The 21,182-nt window shown below is 55.6% G+C and overlaps 1 protein-coding gene across 17 annotated transcripts in view; it reads left to right on the top strand.

Moving 5' to 3' along the window:
• Window positions 1-16,645: 16,645 nt before the first annotated feature.
• The window catches only part of ATP2A3 (ATPase sarcoplasmic/endoplasmic reticulum Ca2+ transporting 3), a 34,241-nt gene continuing 29,704 nt past the window's right edge, over window positions 16,646-21,182 (top strand). For 12 of the 17 annotated variants that reach the window (XM_081579886.1, XM_081579887.1, XM_081579888.1 and 9 more), the window contains exon 1: window positions 16,646-16,906. In XM_081579886.1, the coding sequence (XP_081436012.1) occupies window positions 16,789-16,906 (118 nt within the window). In that variant the 5' untranslated portion in view covers window positions 16,646-16,788. Of the gene's footprint in view, window positions 16,924-17,036; window positions 17,125-21,182 lie in introns of those variants that run through there. The other 5 variants (XM_081579895.1, XM_081579899.1, XM_081579902.1 and 2 more) reach the window with 2 other exon arrangements.

Raw genomic sequence — 21,182 nt, forward strand, 5'->3', positions numbered from 1 at the left:
GATTACACCAGCACAGGCTGCCTGCCAAGTGTCACTTACTGTCTTATGCCGGGAACCCAAGATGTTTAAGGATACTTGTTTTCTGATTATTTCCATATTTAGGTTTTTTACGATGATGGTATATACACTTACGAGCACCAAACCCAGTGACGCTTAGGATCTGTGTCTTGGCATTTTAACCTGGGGCTGCTCCTGGCTGGGGATAGGAGGCGGAGGGTGAGGGTCAGCCTATTGCTTTGACCTGAGCGCGGCCAGGCTGCACTTGGCTGGGAGTCAGCTGCGGCAGGAAGCGTTTGCTGCCAGGAATCCCCGACCCTTCATGCCTGGGGATGCCCAGCATGGGCTGCCCCTCTGGGAGGAGCCGAGGCAAACCCTCGCGGGGGGGTGCGGGGGGTGGGCTCATGGGGCCTCACAGAGGCCACCAGGCTGGCACGTGACCCACACTACAGCTTGGGAGTCATCTCAGAGGGTGGGCGACCTGCTGCGGATTTCATGCAGGTTTCTGGGGATGGAGCCCCAATCTAACCGGACTCTCTGCACCCCTCTCAGAAAGCTGAGGTCCAGGCTTGGGGGCCGTGGGAGTCTGAGAGCATCTCCCCAGTGGGGACTCACATCCGCTGTTTGGCTGTGGGCGTGGGCTCTCAGCACCTCCTTGGGGGAAGCTGGCATTGTGTTCTCAATGGCCGGTTGTGGAAAAATCGCACACACAGAGCAGAGTAAACACAGCGCCCGGAGCCGCCGCCATGGGAACCGCCGGGCGGAGGTGGCAGCTGGAGGCCAGAGGAGGGAGGCTGTGGCTTGGCCCAGGCTCACCTTGGAGCCAGGAATCTGCCAGCACAGATCCAGAGGGCCTGAAGTTGGCTCCAGGGGGTCTGACTCAAGGAGTTCCCCAAGGTCATCCGTGAGCCAGGGCAAGCACAGCACCCAGGCTCTAGCCCTTCTGCTCCCTGCTCTCCTAGCCAGAAAGGCTGGCAGAGGGACAGCAGGGATTTCTTTCTGAGCTATCGTGTTGAGGAGACTTTGGGGACAGCACTCATCCTTCATTTTCCAGACTGTGACCTTGACGGCTGCTCAGAGCAAGGAGTCATCAATACCCAGGTGACATTGAGTGTAGTTCCAAGTACTGCTTTGTGTACTTTCATTAAAGCCCTTCGCAACCCCCAGAAAGATGCTACTACCTGGAAGACATTGGCACACAGAATGTGTGAGCCCATGAGAAATAATTAGCACATGGAGGTATTAGCACAAGGAGGTAATTAGCATTTGGGAGACAGTCCCACTTGGATGGTGTTAAAAACAGAAGGATTCAGTGGGATGGGTCAAACTCATGACACACCACCTGTGCTCCCTTACTAAGGGCCTGATCAGGGATCCCCTTTATTTAAGTGGATGATGAATCAGTTGAAGGCTAGAAGCAGCTCTATTAATTAGGCTTCCTTGTGTGACATACTTTTGGAAGTGGCTGGACCCTTGAGCCATCTTGGGACCTGGGGATAAGGTTGGTTTGCTCCTAGGAAGCTATCACTTTGTTTCTAAAAATAGGGATCAAACAGCATGTCCCTCAAGAGTCTCACAGGAGAGAGACTTGTCGGCTGAGGCCACCAGCCCTCCTCATCCCTCTGTCATCCATGAGGCTTCGTCTCTGGGCTGCTCAGCACTCACTCCGTGTCCTTATGCTTCCTCCCCGAGGAGTGTGCAGCTGCTGAGGCTCTGCAGAGCCCGGGGCCGACCAGGAGCCCCCTCCTCTTCTCTCTGGGACCATCACAGTGGCTCATACAGAGCTAGCCCCTCTAGTGTCCATGGAGGAGGTCCCGGACCTGGCATGCTCCCACAGCAATGGTGGCCTTTCGTATTCCTGCCTGCTCAGCATCTCTTCCTCCAGCTTCAGTGTTTCAACTGTCCTTTGGGGACCCCCCATTCAGCCCTTATGTTGACCTTGTCACCCTTCCCGCTCCCCCCATCTCCCTGATTCAGAGAATATGACTCTATATGGCCAACTGGAGCATGACAAGGATTGGTTCAGGAATGGACACAGGACTCACGTCCCATGGGAGCACAGGATATGAGACTCAAATCAGGGCTTTTGGTGAGACTGTTGGCAGAGAGAATCTCCTTCCTCTGGGGTGGCCACACAAGTGAGATGTTGTATAGAGCTCCTGGCAGCCATTTTACCACCAAGAGGAGAGAACCCTCTTGAAAATGGAGCCACCACAGAGAAAACACCCAGAGGCAGAGAAAGACAAATTATCTGATTTATAATTTGAGAACCCTCAATGCAGCCATTTCTGAAGCCATCTCATTCCCTAAACTTTTCAGAGAAACGAGCCAATAAATTTCCCATTTGTGCTTCGGCCCATTTAAATCGGGCTGGTGTCCCTTGAAATTGAAAGGGACAGGCCTTGTCCACCACGTCCAGTCCAGACTGCTGGACTTGTGGGGAGCTTCCCGATGCCCCTTCCTTTCCTCTGGAAGATCCCAGGCATGTGACTGGCTTCCTGGGGGCCTCCATCACTCACTCTTCACTTAGACTAAGAGGGCTGAGGCGACCCAGAAGGCCAGGCCAGAGGGGTAAGAGGCGAACCAGGAGAGACCCTGCTGGGCGATAGTTGGTGCAGGTGTGGGGGGGGTCAGGGCAGGGAAGGTGCCTGGTCCCAAGGCATGAGGAGGTCCAAGGTGCACCTGGAGAGGTTTCTCCAGGCCATGAAGTGAGTGAGATTCAAAGGGCTGGTGAGGAACATCCCTGGAGATCCAGTGGTTAAGAATCCACCTTCCAATGCTGGTTCGATCTCTGGTCAGGGAACTAAGATTCCATGTGCCACTTGGCATGGCCAAAAATAAATTAATAAATAACCAAAATTTTTTAAAAAATTAGAAAAAAACAAAAGGCTGGGGAAACCATCCTGTCCAGGCCCCATTGTGCCAGCAAGGTGACTGCAGCCAGAGGGGCAGGGACTGCCCAGGACCCAGACTCTGGGAAGGACTCTGTCCATTCCGGGATTGTAGGGGACCAAGTGAGGCTCCACGGCCACCCGGCCCCATCGCCACCCCACCCCTATTTCTCCTACTGACTCTCTGTGCAAGGTTTCCTTTGAGCACACGTGTCTGTTCCAGACAGTGTAAAACATCACAGCCTGGAACTGAACGAGGAGAGCCTTAGAGACCACCCAATCCCTCCTATACATCCCCACCCCCCAGCCACTGTGCAAGGTGGGGGGGAACTGGGGTCCAGAGAGGGGCTGGGATCTGCCAGAATTTGCATGGCAGGTGCGGAGTGGAATGAGGATCTCCCGGCTCCCAGGCCAGGTGTATCCAGGCGCATCCACTCTCTAAGTCTACGGAGGGAGCAGGCAACAGGGGAAGCGAAGAGGAGGGGCCTGAGGGCAGGCCAGGGCCGCTGTCTGATCACACGTCTGCGTTTCTGTCCCTGGGGCCGGGTGGAAGTGTGAACATGCTGTAGCCAGTGCCCCTACTTTGAGGAAGGCCTCAAAACAGTCTGGAAGGCTGAAGACAGGCAAGATTTGCCAAAGGTCCCCCAACAAATGGGAAGCTGGCTGAGACCTGAGCCTGATGGCCTGCAGCTGTGTTCAGGGAGCCCCGGCTTCCGCCTCCCCTTCCACCCCCCTCCTTCCCTCATATCTCCTCCTCTCATCTGGTCTCTGATGGGGGCGGGGGGGACCTTGTTTAACCTCTCCTCCCACGGGTGCACTCTTATAGAGGAAGCCCCAGTGGTAGATTCATGGTCACTGGCAGGCTGCACACTTTCAGCTTGGGGCAAGGTCACCGCAGCCCCTGTTCAGAGCCACAGTAGAATTTGCTCCTGAGAAGGTTAGGTGTCCTTTCTAGCAGCTGGCAGAAGCTTCTGCAACCACTTACCTGCCGATCCAAGCCCTGCCAAGTTTTGGAGAAGCCACATACCTGCCCTGCAGCCTGCAGGGGGCTCCCTTCCAGAGGGGTGGGCAGGGCAAGTTCCCAGGCAGGGATGCTCTTTGATGGTCTAGTTCACCAAAGAGGCAGCTGAAGCACCTGGTGGTGTCCCAGGCACCTGGAGTCCTCCCATCCCCGGGGAACCTGTGTCCAGGCTGGTTGGGGGATGACTGGACGTGTGGTTCCTCAGGCTGGGCCCATGGGCTGAGCTGGCTGGCAGGGTCCATGGTGTCGGGTCGGCATCTTACTGGTCAACTCTGGGGCTGACATCAGGGCATCACAATGAGAATCTCCTGAGATCTGGGCTGAGCCCTGGGTCAGAGGGAAAGATCCAGAGCCGACTCAGCTCAGGAAGACAAAGGAGGGCACATAATGCACGCATGCACGTGCACACACACACGCACACAGCCTGGCACTGGGGCTGGGAAACTGTTTCAACATCCTCCTGGGCAGTGGACAGGGGGGTGGTGGGCAGAGGGGGGAGGCAGGGAGGGTTTACATTCTCAGGTTAGAAAGACCAGATCAAAGGGTACAGACCAGGCTGCATGGGCCTAGCTTGCCTTCCGGAAAGACACGATCATGTTGTTGTTGTTTTTTTAATTAATGAATTAATTTTACTTTTGGCAGCATTGGGTCTTTGTTGCTGCCTGTGAGCTTTCTCTAGTTGCGGCGAGCAGGGGCTACTCTCTGTTGCAATGCATGGGCTTCTCATTGCAGTGGCTTCTCTTATGGAGCATGGGCTCTAGGGTGCCCGGGCTTCAGTAGCTGCGGTGTTCAGGCTTAGCTGCCAGGCAGTATATGGAATCTTCCCGGACCAGGGATCGAACCCGTGTCCCCTGCATTGGCAGGTGGATTCTTAACCACTTGACCACCAGGGAAGTCCAAGACCCTATTTTAATGAGCACATCCTAGAGCCTACCAGAGCCCCTGTTTTCTCTGGTCCCTAACAGGATTCGGCTTTAGTCTTCTCATCTAATTTGTGTTAGTTTAATAGGTATGTGAATTACCTCGGGCTACATAATTTACATTTCTTTCATTGGAAGGGAGAGTCTATGCCTTCCCCAGCCACAGCCTGCCGTGGGTGCACCTGGAGGGATGGGTTTTCCCTCCACTGTGGGCACAGGTCCAGCTGGTGCCAGCTCCCAGCATTGCCATCCGTGAGTAAGAATGTGTGGTCACTACCACCAGCATCGCCATCCCACGGGGTTCCTGTTCTGTGGCTGTTCTGTGGTTCCCATCCTGTGGCTGTTCTCTTGACATTTATGGTAGCAAATGTCATCACACAAACGTGTATCGTTTTCATCGGCTCCCATGAATCTTCTTGCTGACAGAAGGCCCTGTTTCTTCAGGACTCTGACCCCTTTTCCCTCTATGTGGCCTTGCTGTTTCTCCCTGGGACAGTCCCTGGCCTCTCTGGGCTTCCAGTCTCACCTGTACGAGGAGAGAAGATGTGAGATGACTCAGAGGCTTTTCTAAGGCAGATGTCCCAGGTTCTACTGTTTTGTCATTTTCAGGGTGAAGGACGGAGCCACAGCCTCCCTGCCCACAGCTCCCCAAGGCTGAGCACTGGGTCCATTAACCCCTTCTTAGTCTGTGCTCTGAACACCTTCCTCTGTCTGCTGGTGGAGCTGCACTGCAAAGACTGTGCTTCAGAGCAGGGCCCACGCTCAGCGCTGCTGCCTCCCCGATGAGGTGGGTTCTAGCATTATTCCCATTTCTTAGTGACGCAGAGAGCATGGCCTGTGCTCTTAACCTCCGCACCACACTGCTTCCTGTTTAAAAAAAGAAAGCAGCCCCCAAAACCCAATTCAGAATATTTACAACCCAGGAAACTAAATGCTTGAAAGCCTTGGTGACTGAGACCTGGGATTCACCCTGGTTGGGCGTCCCTTGTATCGCAAGTTCCAGACCCTCTCTGTCTTCACTGACACAATGTAAAATGGGGTCAGCTTTTGAGATGTCAAGTTGTTCACCCCAGAGACTGAGGTAAGTCCAGGCTAGGACCTGCGTGAGGTCACAGGCAGACTGTGGTAAGGAACAGTCTTGGTTCATGCATTCAGACTATATTTAATCCCTTAGCTTCTAAATGAACTGTGTTTCTCCCTTTTCCTCCCTTTGTTCTCCCTGGGAAACCTCTAGCAGAGGGTCAGCCCCTCGTTTGATGGCTTGTCTCAGCTGTTCCATCCAGCTGGGTACTAGGCTCCTCCAGCAGTTCTGATTCAAATGCACAGACGGCCCAGGTGCATAAGGCAAAAACTGAGGCTGAGTGAAATTACCCTTGAAACCCTCCAGGAAGGGGTGGGGAGCCAGATCCCAGTGCTTGTCAGTGGTTCCAGCCAGCTGGCTTTCCTGCCAGGCATGGGGCAGTCTTGGTTTCTCCAGTGAAGCCCAGACGCAAAGCTATCTTTGCACCCTGAAGTCCTGAGAGATGCTCGGCTGAGAAGATTCACAGCTCTCTTCCACTGACTCACTGAGTGGAAAAGTACGTGGAGTGACCCACACCATTTATCATTTACATAAATCATCTCCCACTTGCTCTGAATAAAGGCTTTTAAAATCACCTCTCAGAACAAGAAATCGGGGTATGGGCAATCTCAGGCTGTTGTGCAGCTCAGCAATGCTTCCCTATCCCAACCTCCTTTCACACGGCCAGGCTCAAAATGGGTTTCTCATCCTTAAGTGGGATACCTCATGGCCACAAAATAGCTGCTGCAGCTCCAGGCATCCAAACTCTTCCTAGGGAGAAAGCAGGGAAAGCAATGGTTTCATCATCTGCATTTTATTCAGGAAGCCCTCCGCAGGCTTCTGCTTAGACTTCTCTGGACATAAGTGGGTCATATGGCTGTCCTCAGCAGTCAGGGAACTGAGAAACCATTACCTGGCAAAGAGGATTTAAGCTTGCAATTGGCTTAAATTACTCATGATTCATGCACCAGGTTGGGGCAAAATCTGTGCTACTGGGAGTGAAGCTATCCAGGGCTCTGTTTGCAATAAGGGAGCACCTTTGTTGGGTTAGCTAACGATGCCATATATTTTATCAGTTAAACTCACAACAGTCCACTGAAGTGGGTCTTGTTATCATTCCCATTTTACAAATGATGAAATTGAGACTCATTTAGTAACTTGACTGGTAATTAGTAGCAGTTTCATCCCAGGTCCATCTCCTGTGAGCGTACCCTTAACTACCACATATGCTTCGGTACCTGCTACTTAAGAATGTACCAGCCAGGCAGTGACCCTCCTAAAGGAAGGGACCACATCTTTCCCACCTTTGTATTTTAGCAGTGTTTGAAAACTGACAGAATCCCAATTGAATTGATTTAAACACAAAATCATTTGGTTTTGATACTTGCTGCTTTGTAATATGTTTTATAACCAAGAGTGCAAACTTGCCAACACTACATTAAAAAAAAAAAAACTATCTCTCTCTCTTTTTTTTTTTATTGTTTTCCACTTGCCTATGCTGGTTCCTGAAGTCCTGGGAAGCATTCCAATGTAAATATCACCAATGATGGAAATCGGAGGGAAGGAGAGGAGGATGAAAGACTAATTGAGGCCCTGAAGAGTGTCAGTTCCTCATTAACTGCGGAGCCATGGAAAATTCTTTGTTCCCACCTATTGGCGTCTTGCCTCCAGGATCTGGGTGGGTATTGCCCTTGGCCAGCTTCCTGGTCAGGTCACAGACAGTTTGATGGAGGGGGCGGGGGGAAGGACTGTCCTGGGGAACAGAGGGTAGAACCAGGCTGGGTCCTTGGAAGTGGACACAAGAAAAAGATGGGCCCTGAGCATCTACAGCCCGGTAGACCCATGCTGGCCACTGTACATACACCAGCTCACGCCGCACTCAGAAAGCCTGTGGGATGAGAACTGCAATGTTACCCATTCAATAGCTGAGAAAACTGGGGCTCAGAGAGGTGAAATCACTTGTCCCAGGTCATGCAGCAGAGCTAAGATTAAAAACTACAGCCTATGGGCTTCTCAGGTGGGGTTCTTTCCCCAGTCAAGGGTGACTGCCATCGCAGGGACCTTGAAGAGGGTGCTGACAGCATGTTGGGGGCACTGGCCCCTTCCCAGACCTATCACCAGGCTGTGTAACTCAGTGGTCATGAGCAGGGGCTTTGAGTCAGAAGCAGGTTAGGAAACTAGCCCTGCACTGCCTAGGGACCCAGCACAAGAAGAACAGCACAGTGGTTAGAAGCCTGGGTTCTGAGACCAGACGGCCTGGGTTCAAAGCTTTGCTTTCCTAAGTACCAAGTATGTGGCCCTTACCTCATTGTGCAGCACTATGAAGCTAAGATGTAAGAACCTGCTCTAAAGTGTAAGGAAGGGGTAGAAGAAGCTGATGCTAAAGATTAAATAATACACTCAGCCCTGCGGCTGGCTTTGTTACTTCATACCCTCAGAGCAGATGGTGCTGTGAGGTGTCTAAGGCAGATCCCACACCTGGGTCCCATCCTTCCCTCCACCCCAGCAGCTGGTTGTGAATGACCCACCCAGGAGGGCCAGGGCTGATTTGAGTATGCAAATAAGGTGGGTGTGACTCCAGGGAATTAAAGGCAAATGGAACCCACCTTGCAAATTGGGCATTTTCCATGGAGTGCGGTTGTTGGAGGTGGGGGCCTGGGCTGGCTCTTCTGTAAGTCATGGCCTCAGGGAGGGAGTCCAGAGAAGTAGAGGACGTGCCAAGGTCACCCACAGGGCCGGCGGTGGGGCAGGGAGCCCCGTCTGTGTGTCTGTCCGGAGGCTGGCCACGGCCAAGGCGTCAGGTGTCTTGGGCAGCGTTCCCGGTCTGCCGCACTGAGGATCTGGGTGGCTTTGCCAACTTCCCTGAACTCTCTGGGCTCCTGGGCCCCACCTGGGGACCTGGAAGGGACCCAGACTGCGGGGGCTGACCTGGCAAGAGGCAGTGCTTGGGCTCTGGGCCACGGTGACAGGATATCCCCAGGGAGCTGGGCTGGCCGCCACGCAGGGAACACCAGGGTGGAGACCTGGCACCGCCAAGGAGAGGCCCAAGAGAGCACTGAGGAGGGCAAGTTAGGACAGCTGGGCCCCGAGAGGGTAGAGAACAGGCCAGGGGTGACCTGGGGCCTGTGACTATAGGGTGAGGGACCCACAAATTGAGACTTGAGTTTTTCCTCTGCCTGCAGCCTGGGAGCCAAGGGCAGACCTGGGGCTCCTGCCACTTTGTCCTGATTTTGCTCCTGGCTGGGCCACGTGAGCAAGTTTCAATCACAGAGCCTGTGAACTCCAGACACTGTTCTGTACTACCCCCATTGCACAGAAACCCTGGGTCCAGAGGGGAGGATGCTGGGTTGAGCCTGGAAGGACCCAGCCTTGCTTGAGGACTTGACTAGCCCCACTAGTCCAGCCTCAGGCCTGTGGGTAGCCTCTGGGCAAGACTGAACCAGTAGCCCCTGCTCTCAGCACACAGGAGGCAGGGAGGGTGGTTCTCCAGACTGAAGGGCTGACCAAGACAAGCCTTGTACTCAGGTACCCCCAGGCTAAAGGCCCTTCTCCATACCAGAGAGCAAGTCCCAGGTCTCAAATTCCCTTCCGAGCTGTGCCTCCGTCTTAGAAGCCTAGCCAGGTGTAACCATTTACAAGGCAAATAGGAGTTTTGTGTTTTATCGTCTTACAATCCACTACCAGCTGATGCTCCATAGACAGACTGGTCAGGCATAGCCTGGAAACTGGAATGAAGCCTCCTGCCTGCCATGCAGGACTTCTCACCTCACCGGCCAAGGTGCTGATAGGCATAGACCAAGACTAGTTGAGACAATATGTACTTGTCCCAGACACTGTAGCAGAAAAAGTAACACAGAGCTAGGAGGGAACCCAACCCGCTGTGTGACCGCCAGCAAATTTCAGCCTCTCTCTGGGCCTTAAACCCCTTTCCATACAATGGGAGTGCCGACTCTGATGTATCCATAGTGAGAATATCACAGCTCCCGGATGTGATTACACTCACTCAATCTTTCACTTTCCAGTATTTGTGCCCCATTTCCTTTTCTTCTCTTACTCCATTGGCTAAAAACTTTTTCATTCAACCAGTATCTTTGAGAGTCTAGTAAGCACCAGACCAGGTGCCAGGCACTGAGATACAATGATGAGTATACAATGAAGAGTATAAACACAGTTTCAGCCTCAGGAGATTCCCAGGCTGTAGGTCAACTTTATAATGACCTTCAAGCACTGGACCTCCCTGCAGGGACTTTGTGATGATTCGGATGCAGCCCCTTCCTGTTCTGGAGGGATGCACCGCCTGGATGCTACAGATGAAAATTCAGGCAAATAGGGAGAAGCACACAGATACCGGGCCGCTCAGGAAGCACAAGGTCACTGGCTCCTGGGGGCATCAAAGAGGACTTCCTGGAGAAGGCAGCACTTGAGCCTGGCTTTAAAGAGTGAGGAGGATATAGACAGATAAAGATAAGAAGAACTAGTTTCCTACTATAGGTAGCAGCATGCACAGAGGCGTGGAAGGAGAATAGAGGTCAAGGTGACTGAAGTCTAAGGTGCTGAGGAGTCGACGTTAATTGGGGAGACCATAGGGAGCCATAGAAGATACTTGAGCAGGAGAGTAGCTGTATGGCTGTGCAGGAAGAGGAATCTAGTAGCAGCAGCAAGAGGACGCAGGCTGGGAAGAAGCAGGCAGACCCTCACGTGATATGGTCCCCTCCCCCTCCTGAGGTCCAGAGGGTGTCTCTGTCCACCAACGGGAGGGAGATGACAACTTCCTCTCCTCAGCCTGGCCAGGGAGATAAGGGGGCAAAGACAGGAAGTTGCCTCAAGAAGCTGAGGAGTGAGCAGCCCAACCCAAGGCCCCAGCCCCTAAGCTGTGCAGGGCAGTCCCAGAGAGGTGGATGCAGGAAAAGGAGGCCAGGCTCCTCAGGCCAAAATACAATGGCCTGGGTGTCCAGCGTGGCAGACCCTGGGTGCCCGTTCTGTCCCATTGTTGACAAAGCCCCCCACCCCAGGTCCCTGAAGGCCAGGTGTGGCCCCTTCCCAGAAGAGGCTTCAGAGTTTTCCTGCCTTAACTTAGTCATTCAAACACCCTCTCTGACACCTGTGGGAACAGAGGTGAGTCTGTGCTCAAGGGGGTGCAGGGAGCCTGATGGGATCATGCAGGGCTGAGAGTCTTACTGACCTCAGGGATGCTCCAAAGCTTCCTGGCCTTAAGGTCTAATAGGAATGAGCCCCAGAGGACTCCAGGGTGTTCCCAGCAGAGGGAACAGAGGGAGCAAAAGATCCAGAGACAAGACACTTCTTACTGGGTACAGGGAACTAGACGTGGCCTCAGTGGGACAACATGGGCGGCTAGAAGTGATGATGAGTTGGGGCTGAGGAAGCTGGACACCCCTGAGGGGCAGGGCCGAGGGGAGGGGAGAGGGTGGATTGCCTGTCCCAGGGCACGGGAGAGGCCGGAGGTGCAGAGTGGGAGGGTGGTTCCAGGTCAGGTGGGCCCCTGGGCCAAGGAGGACTCAGGGCGTGGAAGGGGAGGGGTGCATCCAGAAGTTGCACAGGGGTCCCCAAGCCCCAAAGACCAAAATAATAGAACTTGGGGTTAGGGAAGGGAGCCGACAAGAGGGTCTCCCACTCTGTACAGCTGGAGGTCAGTCTTCCTGGCCCACCTACAAGGGGTCTGTCCAAGTGGGCAGGATGGGGCTGAGACAGTAGACTTGAAATCCATGCTCAGCAGCAGCATCTTAGGGAGCCTGGGACACCTGCCCACTGGGCCCAGGTGACCCCAGAAGAGGAAGTGAGGTTCCCAGGTCTCTAGGGCTGTTTGCGTTCAAGTCAAACCCATTTACAAACCAAAGTGGGGCAGCTATAGGGCAACCCCAGCCCCTGTGTCTTCTCTAAAGACCACTGCCCCTGCCCTAGCCGCTCCACTGCCGGCACTAATGGGACAGACAGGAGGACTCAGGCTCCGAGATGGGCAGGCACCTCCAAGGCCTTGTGGCCAAGTCAGCTTTGCATGGCATTTCCTTGGGCTTCTCTGGTGGCTCAGATGGTAAAGAACCTGCCTGCAATGCAGGAGACCTGAGTGTGATCCCTGGTCAGGAAGATCCCCTGCAGGAGGAAATGGCAGCCCATTCCACTATTCTTGCCTGGAGAATTCCACGGACAGAGGAGCCTGGTGGGCTACAGTCCCAGAGCCAGACGCTTTCACTTTTTCCCTTGGCCTGGAACACCTTTCCCTCCCCTGTTCCTTCAGATTTCAGCAGAAGCGTCCCTTCCCCCGGGAGACTTCCTTGGATCTCCCTGTCCTCCCCACCATATCCTCAAGGCATCCCTGGAACCCACGGCCTGTCTGCGTGTGGTTATTTGGGATGAATGACTTGCTTCCTTCTCCAGGTGAACTCAGGGGATCAGGGACCCTCTCCTCAGGGTCTGGCACCATTCCTGGTGCATGCTGGGTCCTTGATAAATATTTGGAAAGGAAGGAAGGGAAGGAGAAAAAAAAAAAAAGAAGGGAAGAAGGGAGGGAGGGAGAGAATGAGAGCGAGGAGGGGAAGCTGGGACAGCAACAGGGTGGGAATCCAGTCCTCCTGCCTCTAACCCTCCCAAACTCTGGCCTAGCACCTGTCCCCTGAACTAGGGCTCGAGACCCTCCCCCAGCTTCAAAGTGGAGCCCCCATTGGCCAGGCTGTCCCATGCTCACTCCTGGGCCTCGGAGGAGCTCTTCCCAGCTCAGCAGCTGAGGAAAGCCATCCGCACAGGAGGAACAGGACTCATGGTCTGGGAGTTTCAGCCAAAGCTCCGCCTTGGCCTCCCTGGCTCATGTGCCTGTTTTAGTCCCAGCCTCTGCCTGGGCCTCAGTTTCCCCTTGTGCACAATGGTGAGATAAGCCTTGATCTACGGGGCCTCCTTCAGAGTCAGGAGCATGCAGGGAAGAGCATGAATACACAAGGGTGGGGCAGCCAACGAACTGAGTCTCCAAAGCGGGGAAACACATAAGGGAGCGGAGCTGGAGAGCACGTGAGGCTGGAGAACAGCCTGGACAAAGGGCTAAAGCTAGAATGTGAAAGGCTGGTTTGCAGAGCTGTGGGGAGACCAGTCTGCTGGGATATATGTGGGAGCCAGCTGGGAAAGAAAGGGCTGTGAATTCTGGGTTGAAAGGTCTGGGTTTTATCCTGGTGGTCATGGGTCACGGGGAGCTAAGGAAAGTTCTTGAGCAGAGGGAGGAAGTCAAGAAATCACCAGCTCAGGCAGGTAATCCTGATAAACAGAGATAAGTGTGGAGGCAGGGAGGCCAGGGAGGAGGCTGTTGCAAAGCTCGAGAGAGAAGATGGGGCCTGAGCTCAGGCAGAGACAGATGAAGCGGGGCAGGGAGAGGGAAGCTTCTGGAGAAAGTCTACTCCACTTTCACCTGGAGACCCGCAGGACCCTCATACTCCTCGTGGCCCCAGATGCACTCCTAGTCTCCTCTCCCCATCTGCTCCTCCCAGACCTCAGGGCTTAACCTCTCACCCACCGGGAGTTAGCTGTCATTCCTTACTTTCTCTCATCCCGGAATCTAATCCAAAACCAGGTCCTTTCTATCGCAGCCTACTCTGACTTTTGGTCCATGTGGAGGTGGAAGTGTCAGTCGCTCAGTCGTGTCTGACTCTTTTCGACCCCATGAACTGTAGCCCACCAGGCTCCTCTGTCCGGGCAAGAATCCTGGGATGGGTTGCCATTTCCTTCTCCAGGAGATCTTCCCAACCCAGGGATCAAACCCATGTCTCCTGCATGGCAGGCAGATTCTTTACCACTGAGCCACCTGGGAAGTCCATACCTCCTCCTTTTTCTTCAGAACATATGTGGGGTCCTTTCAGCCTCTGTTCTCCCCTTTAGTCCTGCTGTCTTACCAGCTTCTGAGAGGGAAGCTATTCTTAAAGGCAAATGTGACCTGGAATCCTCACTGCTTAAAAAGTAAGGCCATTAAATGATCCATCAAGGTTCTCAGTGTCCTAGCCCTGCCTCTCTGATCTACTCTCCTGACCCTCCTGTTCGTGTTCCCTATGATCCCTCCAGGCAGAGGGACTGAGTCACTGTCTCTGACACACGACTGAGGTTTCCCACCTTCTGTTAGGTTGTTTTTTTCTGTCTGCAACAGCCTCTTCTTCCTGTGTCCAGATCCGGCGGCAAAGACTTACCTTTCTTTCCCCCATGCTCCACCTTCCCCTGCTTCAGGTGAGCTTGGCAGGCACGCCTCCTGCCACAGAAGTGGTAAACTCTGCCATCGTCTGTCCTGTGGGGGATTTAGACAGCGCTGGGACTGGGTGCCAGGCGTGGAGCTCTCAGTACCTGGCAGCTGGGAGGTGGGGAGGACAGACCAGCCCTTTGGACAGAGTACCTGTACCCACGTCCCCCTGGCCACCAGCTGGTTGCCAGGTGAAGACAGAGGGTATAATGGGGCACACAGCAACTGGGCAAGGAGCTGGGGTGTGAGATGACTGTGTGTGAGTCTGTGGCAGATTTTGCAGAGGGGTGCCCAGAAGTTGTCATGGGGGCAGCGGAGCAGGTGGGCATGCTGACAGGTGTGTGAACCTACCAGGTGGGGGGCCAGAGTTGGTGGCAGCTGCCGGCTCTGCCTGGGGTGGCTTCAGAGGCAGGGTGGGGTGGGGTGGGCTGGAGAAAGGGAACATGGGCCAGGCTGCCAGAGCAAACAGGCAAGCCTTCTGGCGCTTCCTTCCAGCAAACACCAACTGACAGCTGAGGGCGGGGTGGAGTGGGAGAGGCTTCATGTTAAGGTCCCTGGAGTTGACAAAGGGGAGTCAGACCCTAGGATGTGTAAGTGGGGGAGGGGAGGGATTTCCAGCTGCTTTTGTGACCAGGGCTTCATGTCCCTGGGAGAGAGGTCTCTAGTGAAGAGCTGCAGGGCTCTGTCCCCACAGAGCCCGGACTAACATTTTCCCTGACAACTCAGAGATACAGGCAGGGCTGTCTCTGTGGGCTGCAGAGGTGGAGGAAGAAAGGGAGAAACACAGGGAATATTAGACTTGGGATGTAAAATGTCAGGCTGTGGGACTTTCCTGGCAGTCCAGTGGCTAAGATTCTGTGCTCCTAATGTAGAGGGTCCGGAGTTCGATCCCTGGTTGGGGAACTAGATCCCATATGCTGCAACTAAGAATTCAAATGTTGCAACTAAAGATGCCATGAGTCACAAATGCAGCACAGCCAAAAAAGTAAATAAAAATATTACAAATAAGTAAATAAAATGTCAGGCTGCAAGGAGCCACGGCCAGAAAACCAGCATTTCCCTACCTTAACGGCAGCAGGCTGAGCCTCAGCGGATGCCCCTGGAGACAGTCTGGGTGACGGGTCAAAGCTAGTCCTCGCTGATTGTCTCTATATTCGAGGAGGCGAGGCAAAGGGGAGACAGAGGAGGAGGACCGTGGCCCCATTCTGGCAGAAAGAGATCAGGAACACGGGGGACACTGAGTAGGTAGGGGGCAGCAACACAGTGGTTGGGCAGGCTGGAAGCTGGGGATTGTGTGTTCAGGGAAGCGTGGAAAGCTGCAGCAGGCCGGAAGGGTTTCTGGCTGCAGAGACACGTAGGGTCTAGAGTCTGAACAACTGGCCAAGTGGGCTCAGTCCTGAAATATCTGACCTTGTACGGCCAAGGTGGATCCCAGAGATCTGGGCAGCACAGGCCAGCGTGGTAGGGGTATGCGGTGGTGGTGGGGGCTGGGTCTCTCGAGCTGGATGGGTGGGAGCAGATTGCTCTCTTCTCCTTTTGGCACTGTGAGGGGATTTCTGCCTTCCGCCGTTTGCTTCCCTGACCTACAGCCCCTCCTCCTGGTACCCCTGGACAGGTTGGAGCTCAGGGAGCACTGGAATGAGGGTTCCCCAGACCCTCCCCTGCCCTGGGCCAGAATCACTCTCCCTAGGGGTCTTGGTCAGAGGCCTACACCCCAAACACCGTCAGACTTCTGGAAGGAGCCCTCGGCAGTTACATTTCCTGCTGGGGTGAGGGTGTGAGTTTACTGGTTTACTTTATCTATCCTGGGCCATTGTTAGAGGTTCTGGTTGTCTGAGGAATAACCTCATCGCTGGACTTTAGAACAACAATAAAGCAAGCATAAACATCAAAAGTCTGAGTAAGCTCTGGGAGTTGGTGATGGGCAGGGAAGCCGGGCGTGCTGCAGTTCATGGGGTCGCAAAGAGTCGGACACGACTGAGCAACTGAACTGAACTGCAACATCAAAAGAAGAAAACATTGTCAGCTCCGGAGGAGACTTGCTTATTCACAGGCTTTTTGGTTCCCTCTGGACCCACGGTCACACTTGGCAGAGTTCGAGCAAGGGGGTAGGAAACTCCTCTATGGACGTCTCCCATTTTGCAACCCCCCAGGACCCAAGAGGGCTCAAGAGAAGGCAGCTCAGAGACAGCTCGGCTCAGCAGCTCTCCCCAGTTCCCTGCCCTGTTCCCCACCCCCACCCCCACCCCCACCCCCACCCCCTGGAGCTCTGTGGCCAGTGGCCGAGGCTCTTCCGGACCTCGAGCCCTCGGCTCCCCCAAGCTCTGCGCGTTCTGCGTGGGCGACCTCAGTTCCCCCTTCTGCAGAATGGGCGGGTGGCTCAGCCTCCGCGCCCCGGGGCGCTGCGGGGGCGGGGCGGAGGGCTCCCAGGGCGGCCGGAAGGGGTGTGAGTGCGGGGGCGGGCCCCGCGCCGCCCCGCCCCGGGGAGGGAGCCCGGGGCGCAGCATCCTGGCGGGGGCCCGGGCCGCCGGCGCCACTGCCGTCGGGGAAGGTCCCAGCGCGGTCATGGCCTTGCGCAGCGCCCGTCGGGGTCCAAGTCCCCCGCGCCCGGCGCAGTAGCCCCTCGGAGAGGCGGCCCTCACTGTGCCGACGGCGCAGACGGCCGGGCGGGCGGCATGGAGGAGGCGCACCTGCTCCCGGCCGCCGACGTGCTGCGCCGCTTCTTGGTGACGGCCGAGGGAGGCCTGAGCGCGGAGCAGGTGACCGGCGCGCGGGAGCGCTACGGCCCTAACGGTGAGAGCGCGGGCCAGGCGGGGGCAGCGGGGGCCTCGCGCGCCGCGGTCTCAGCCCTCCCCCCAACCCACCCCGGCACGGTGGCCGCGGAGCGGTCCTCGCCCCTCCCAGCCATCGGCCCCGCGGGCGGGTGGGCAGGAAGCGAGGGCTCCGGAAACCTCTGCAGACGCTTTTGGGGCTCCCGGCGGGGCCGCGCTGTACCTTCGCCGGGGAAGGAGGTGCGGGTTCCGGGTTCGGAGACCGGACGCCTGGCTCCCCCACCCCGATCTCCTCCCTCCGGGCCCAGGGACCCGTGCGGCCCTTCCGGGCTTCCCACCTCCATCCCGGTCGCGGTCCACTCTCGCAGGTCCTCGCCCATCCCCATCGCCGCTCCGCGCTGCATCCCTGCGTCGCCGCAGCCCTCCCGAGTCCGGCAGGTGTGCACACCGAGGTCAGCTGGAGGCGGACCAGCCGGAGACCCTGAGGTCCCGCCTCCTAGCTGACCCCGAGAGTCTCCCTCAAGGGCTCAATAAAACGCCCGGAAGGTGCAGCTTGTCAGCTGGCAGCGTCGGTGCCCCCACCCCCACCCCCCAGGTCTTCCTCTTTCTGCCACCCCGGGCGGATGTGGCTGTCGGGAGTCGGTGGTGGGGGCTTTGAACTGCTGAGGCGGGAGACCCACCTCCCTGCAGGGTGGCAGGTTCAAGCCTCGCACTGGGAGTTGCCTGGGGAGGCCTTTCCTTCCTGGGTGACCTGGAGCCACGCCTGCCCCATCTCTGGTCTGGAGAGAGCCTTCGGCGCTGCTGCTGTTTGGGAGGGAAAGGTGTCATCCTTCCTCATGTTCAATGGCTGTGGGATTCTCCCAGGCCCAGAGGCACTGGCCAGTGCGTGTACTGTCCAGACGTGGCCCTGGGAAGGTAGAAGATGCAAAGGTCCCTCCCCAAGTCACTTCCAGGCAGGATTTTGCCCCCTTCGTCCACCCCTAGGGCTCGGGGTCCCTAGGGGTCCGGAGAGAAATGCATCACCAGCGTGCAGCCTGGACCCATGTCCAGATCTCGGGGACTCACCCTGGCAGGGTTCCCCGCCAGGCGGAGGGGAAGTTCTCTGGCCCTTGTGTCTCACTGCCCAGGGCTGGCTAGAAAATTGTGAAGAGCTGTCAGAAAGGGAGCTTTGGGTTTTGTACTGGTTTATGACAACCACCTCTTATATAAATATTATCTTTCTGGAGCAGAAATCCTTTTTCAAAAAAATTAGCTGCTATATTTAGTTGAGCTGTGGGAGGAACTAGGGAGATAAATATTATTTAATATCCCCTGTTAGTGACTTGGCAGGCAGGGTGTCCTTGCCAGAGGAGTGCAGGGCAAGCCAGGCCGGTCCCCCAGTTCATGGGTGGGGCTGGGGGTCAGGGCAGCAGAGCTGGGGTTCCACTGCCTCCTCTGTGTGGCCTCCCGCTTGGGAGTCCTGATTCCCAAAGGAAAGTGGAGGCCCAGCCCTTCTCCAGAACCATACAGAGGTTGCCCTGTCTTACCCTGGCCAACACCCTTCTCCTTTCTGGCCCTTTCTGGCCCCCATGTCTCCTTGAAGAGGGGAAGCTGACTGAGAAGGAGGGAGCCTTTAGTTCTCCCCCATGTTGTCTGGTTTAGGTGAGAGGATTTTCGGGTGCCCTAGCTGGTGATAGATAAGGATGTCGGTGCAGTGTGTAGGTCCAGAGAGGTGGATGTGCGTTTTGGGGACGGCGGTAGGAAAAGTTGGGGAGCGGCTATTCCTGGGCTCCTCCGGTTCCTCTGTGCTTTGATGATAGTAAAAATAAAAGCTAATGTTCACTGAGTATTTACTATGTGCCAGGCGCTGGTCTTAGCACTCTTCATCTCTTGTCTTCTTTCCTTCCTAAAAGCAACTGCTGTCATCCCCATTTTACAGAGGGGGTAACTGAGGCACCAGGAGGTTAGACAGCTTACCCAAGGTCACCCAGTCAATGGAGCTAACCCTGGGTGCCTACCCCTCTCTGGGTCTCGCTTTTCCTGTCTGTTCAAGGGGGTCACAGTTGCTGCAGACTCTGGGACCCTGGAGTAGGGGCCTGTGCTGGGAGCTGGGGTCACCTAGACAAGAGCTAGTGGAGCCTTCTGCCCGCCTTCTCCCTATACCGACCCCCTCACCCGCTCCTTTGAGGGCTTTTTCCTCAGGAAGCATTCCAGGGCTCTGGAGGTCCTCAGGTGAGGAGAAGGGATCCACCTGCCCCTTCAAGCCTCAGACTCTCCTCCCCTTCCAGCCCTGGCCTGAGGAGGAGGCATGGGCATCCCACACGGCTTGTGGAGTGAGGCTGACAGGGTTTCAGGCCCTAGCTCTGCCCCTTAGCTGTGCAATCCTGGACCAACTGCTTTGCCTCTCTGTGCCTCTATTTGCTCATTGTCAGTGAGGCTATGATAGGCCCCCGTGCCACAGAGTTATTTGTGAGTGTTTACATACATTGAGCCCTCCCTTATTGTGGCAGGAGAGGAGCCTGGCGTGGCCCTGGGCCAGAAGCCGGCGGGGGGTGGGGGGCGGGACCTGCAGGTGGAGGGGACACCCCAGGGACTAGTGTCCCCCCCTACCCCAGGAGTCTATGCACCTGCAAAGTCGTTAGTGCTAGAAACCACAAGGAAGTCATTTGCTTAAGTCCTAAAGTTCGCAAGTTCTGCCGGCAGAGGAGGGGGCGGGGTCCTTCTCCCTGTCCTCTGAGCGGGGAGGGGGGCGACAGTCAGTGAGTCTGCCTGGAGTTGTTCCCCCACTCCCTCACTGTCCCCCCATCTGTCTGCACCCTGGCATGTAACCGTGCCCTCTGAGGCCCCGACAGGGCAGTAAGTGGGAGGCTCCTGGCCTCTTGTGAGCCCGCCTTTCTCGGCAGGTCCCAGAGGTGCCCAGGGTGGGGTGTGCGGGGGGGATTTCTGCAAGCTTTCAACTGACTTTTTTGTTTTGTTTGTTTTTGACCATGGCTTATGGGATCTTAATTCCCTGACCAAGGACTGAACCCAGGCCCTGGGCAGTGAGAGTGTGGAGTCCTAACCACTGAACCGCCAGGGAATTCCCTCAACTTATTTTTTGAATAAAAATGGGCACACAGGACCACATGCAAAAAGCCCCTAAGGTGTAGGGTAAATGCTCCCCAGCCCTGTCCCCCCAAACCCTTCCCGGCAGCCCTAGTGTCTCCTTCACAAGATATCCTGTGCACACACACCTCTGGGTCTGTGATCGAGGGTCTTTTTTACGTGAAAGGGAGTGGATTTTGAGGGACTTTTGCCCCTCCTCTCCTTGTGACAGTCACTCTTGTGGATGGTTCCACGTGGTGCATCCTTGGGCTTTTTAGTGGCTTCTCAGAGTTTCTTCACATGACCGTTCCAGCGTTTCTTCCCTCCAGCTTCTCATGGGTTTGGGATTTGTGTGAAGCCTCTGTTATCACACACATAAGGCGTATCCTTGTCCTCATGTCATTTCACACACTGTGAAAATCACCAGAGGACAGATTCCTAGAAGTGGAATTGCTGGGTCCAAGGAAGTGTGTATTTTCAGTGTTGACAGCTGTTGCTACACTGTTCTTCATAAAGTTGCACCAGTTATCCTACCTGTTTCCCTACCACCTCACCAACACAGTACCTTATCAGAAGCCAATCTGATAGAAGGTGGCCTCTCACAGTCTTCCTTTGCATTTTTCTGTTTGCAAATCCTATTGGGCATTTTATTGTATATATTTAGGAGCCCTGGGTATATATTTAGGAGTCCTTGTGTCCGTGGATGGGCTGCCTATCATCCCTGCTGGACGTGAGCCTCGGCAGGAGGCAGGACTGGGTTGGGCCATCACCCCCTAAAGCGCCCTTACCCCAGAGCCCAGGGATGTAGGGGTCAGGTGAGGTCCCAGGAGGTCTCTGCAGGGAAGGGGCAGTATTTCGGTTTAAGGGGGCTGGGGGAGGGGCTGTGACTGGGACAGGGGCCTGCCTTCCTGGGCCTCAGCTTGCCCATCTGTACAGTGGGTACTGGAGCTCAAGGGCCGCCACGTGGGAGGGATGGTCTTGATTTAGATTCCTGCCGTTGCTGACTTGGCTGTGACCTTATCTCCTGCCCTCAGCTGAGGCACCCACTTCCTTGGCCCCATTGTTGTCTGTAGGGCAGAGACACGGCCCTGAGATCCCCTATAGCGGCTTCACAGGTGTGAAGAGCCTTCAGGCTTCACCTGAGTTCTCACGTCTTTGTTGGGCAGCCTTGGCACCCCTCCCCCCCCACCCCTCTGCACCAGTCCTGCCCCTGTAGAACCCCAAGCCCGTGTACC

Source organism: Giraffa tippelskirchi, chromosome 3 (assembly GCF_054371585.1).
Source record: "Giraffa tippelskirchi isolate mGirTip1 chromosome 3, T2T-mGirTip1v1.2.pri, whole genome shotgun sequence".
Lineage (NCBI taxonomy): Eukaryota > Metazoa > Chordata > Mammalia > Artiodactyla > Giraffidae > Giraffa > Giraffa tippelskirchi.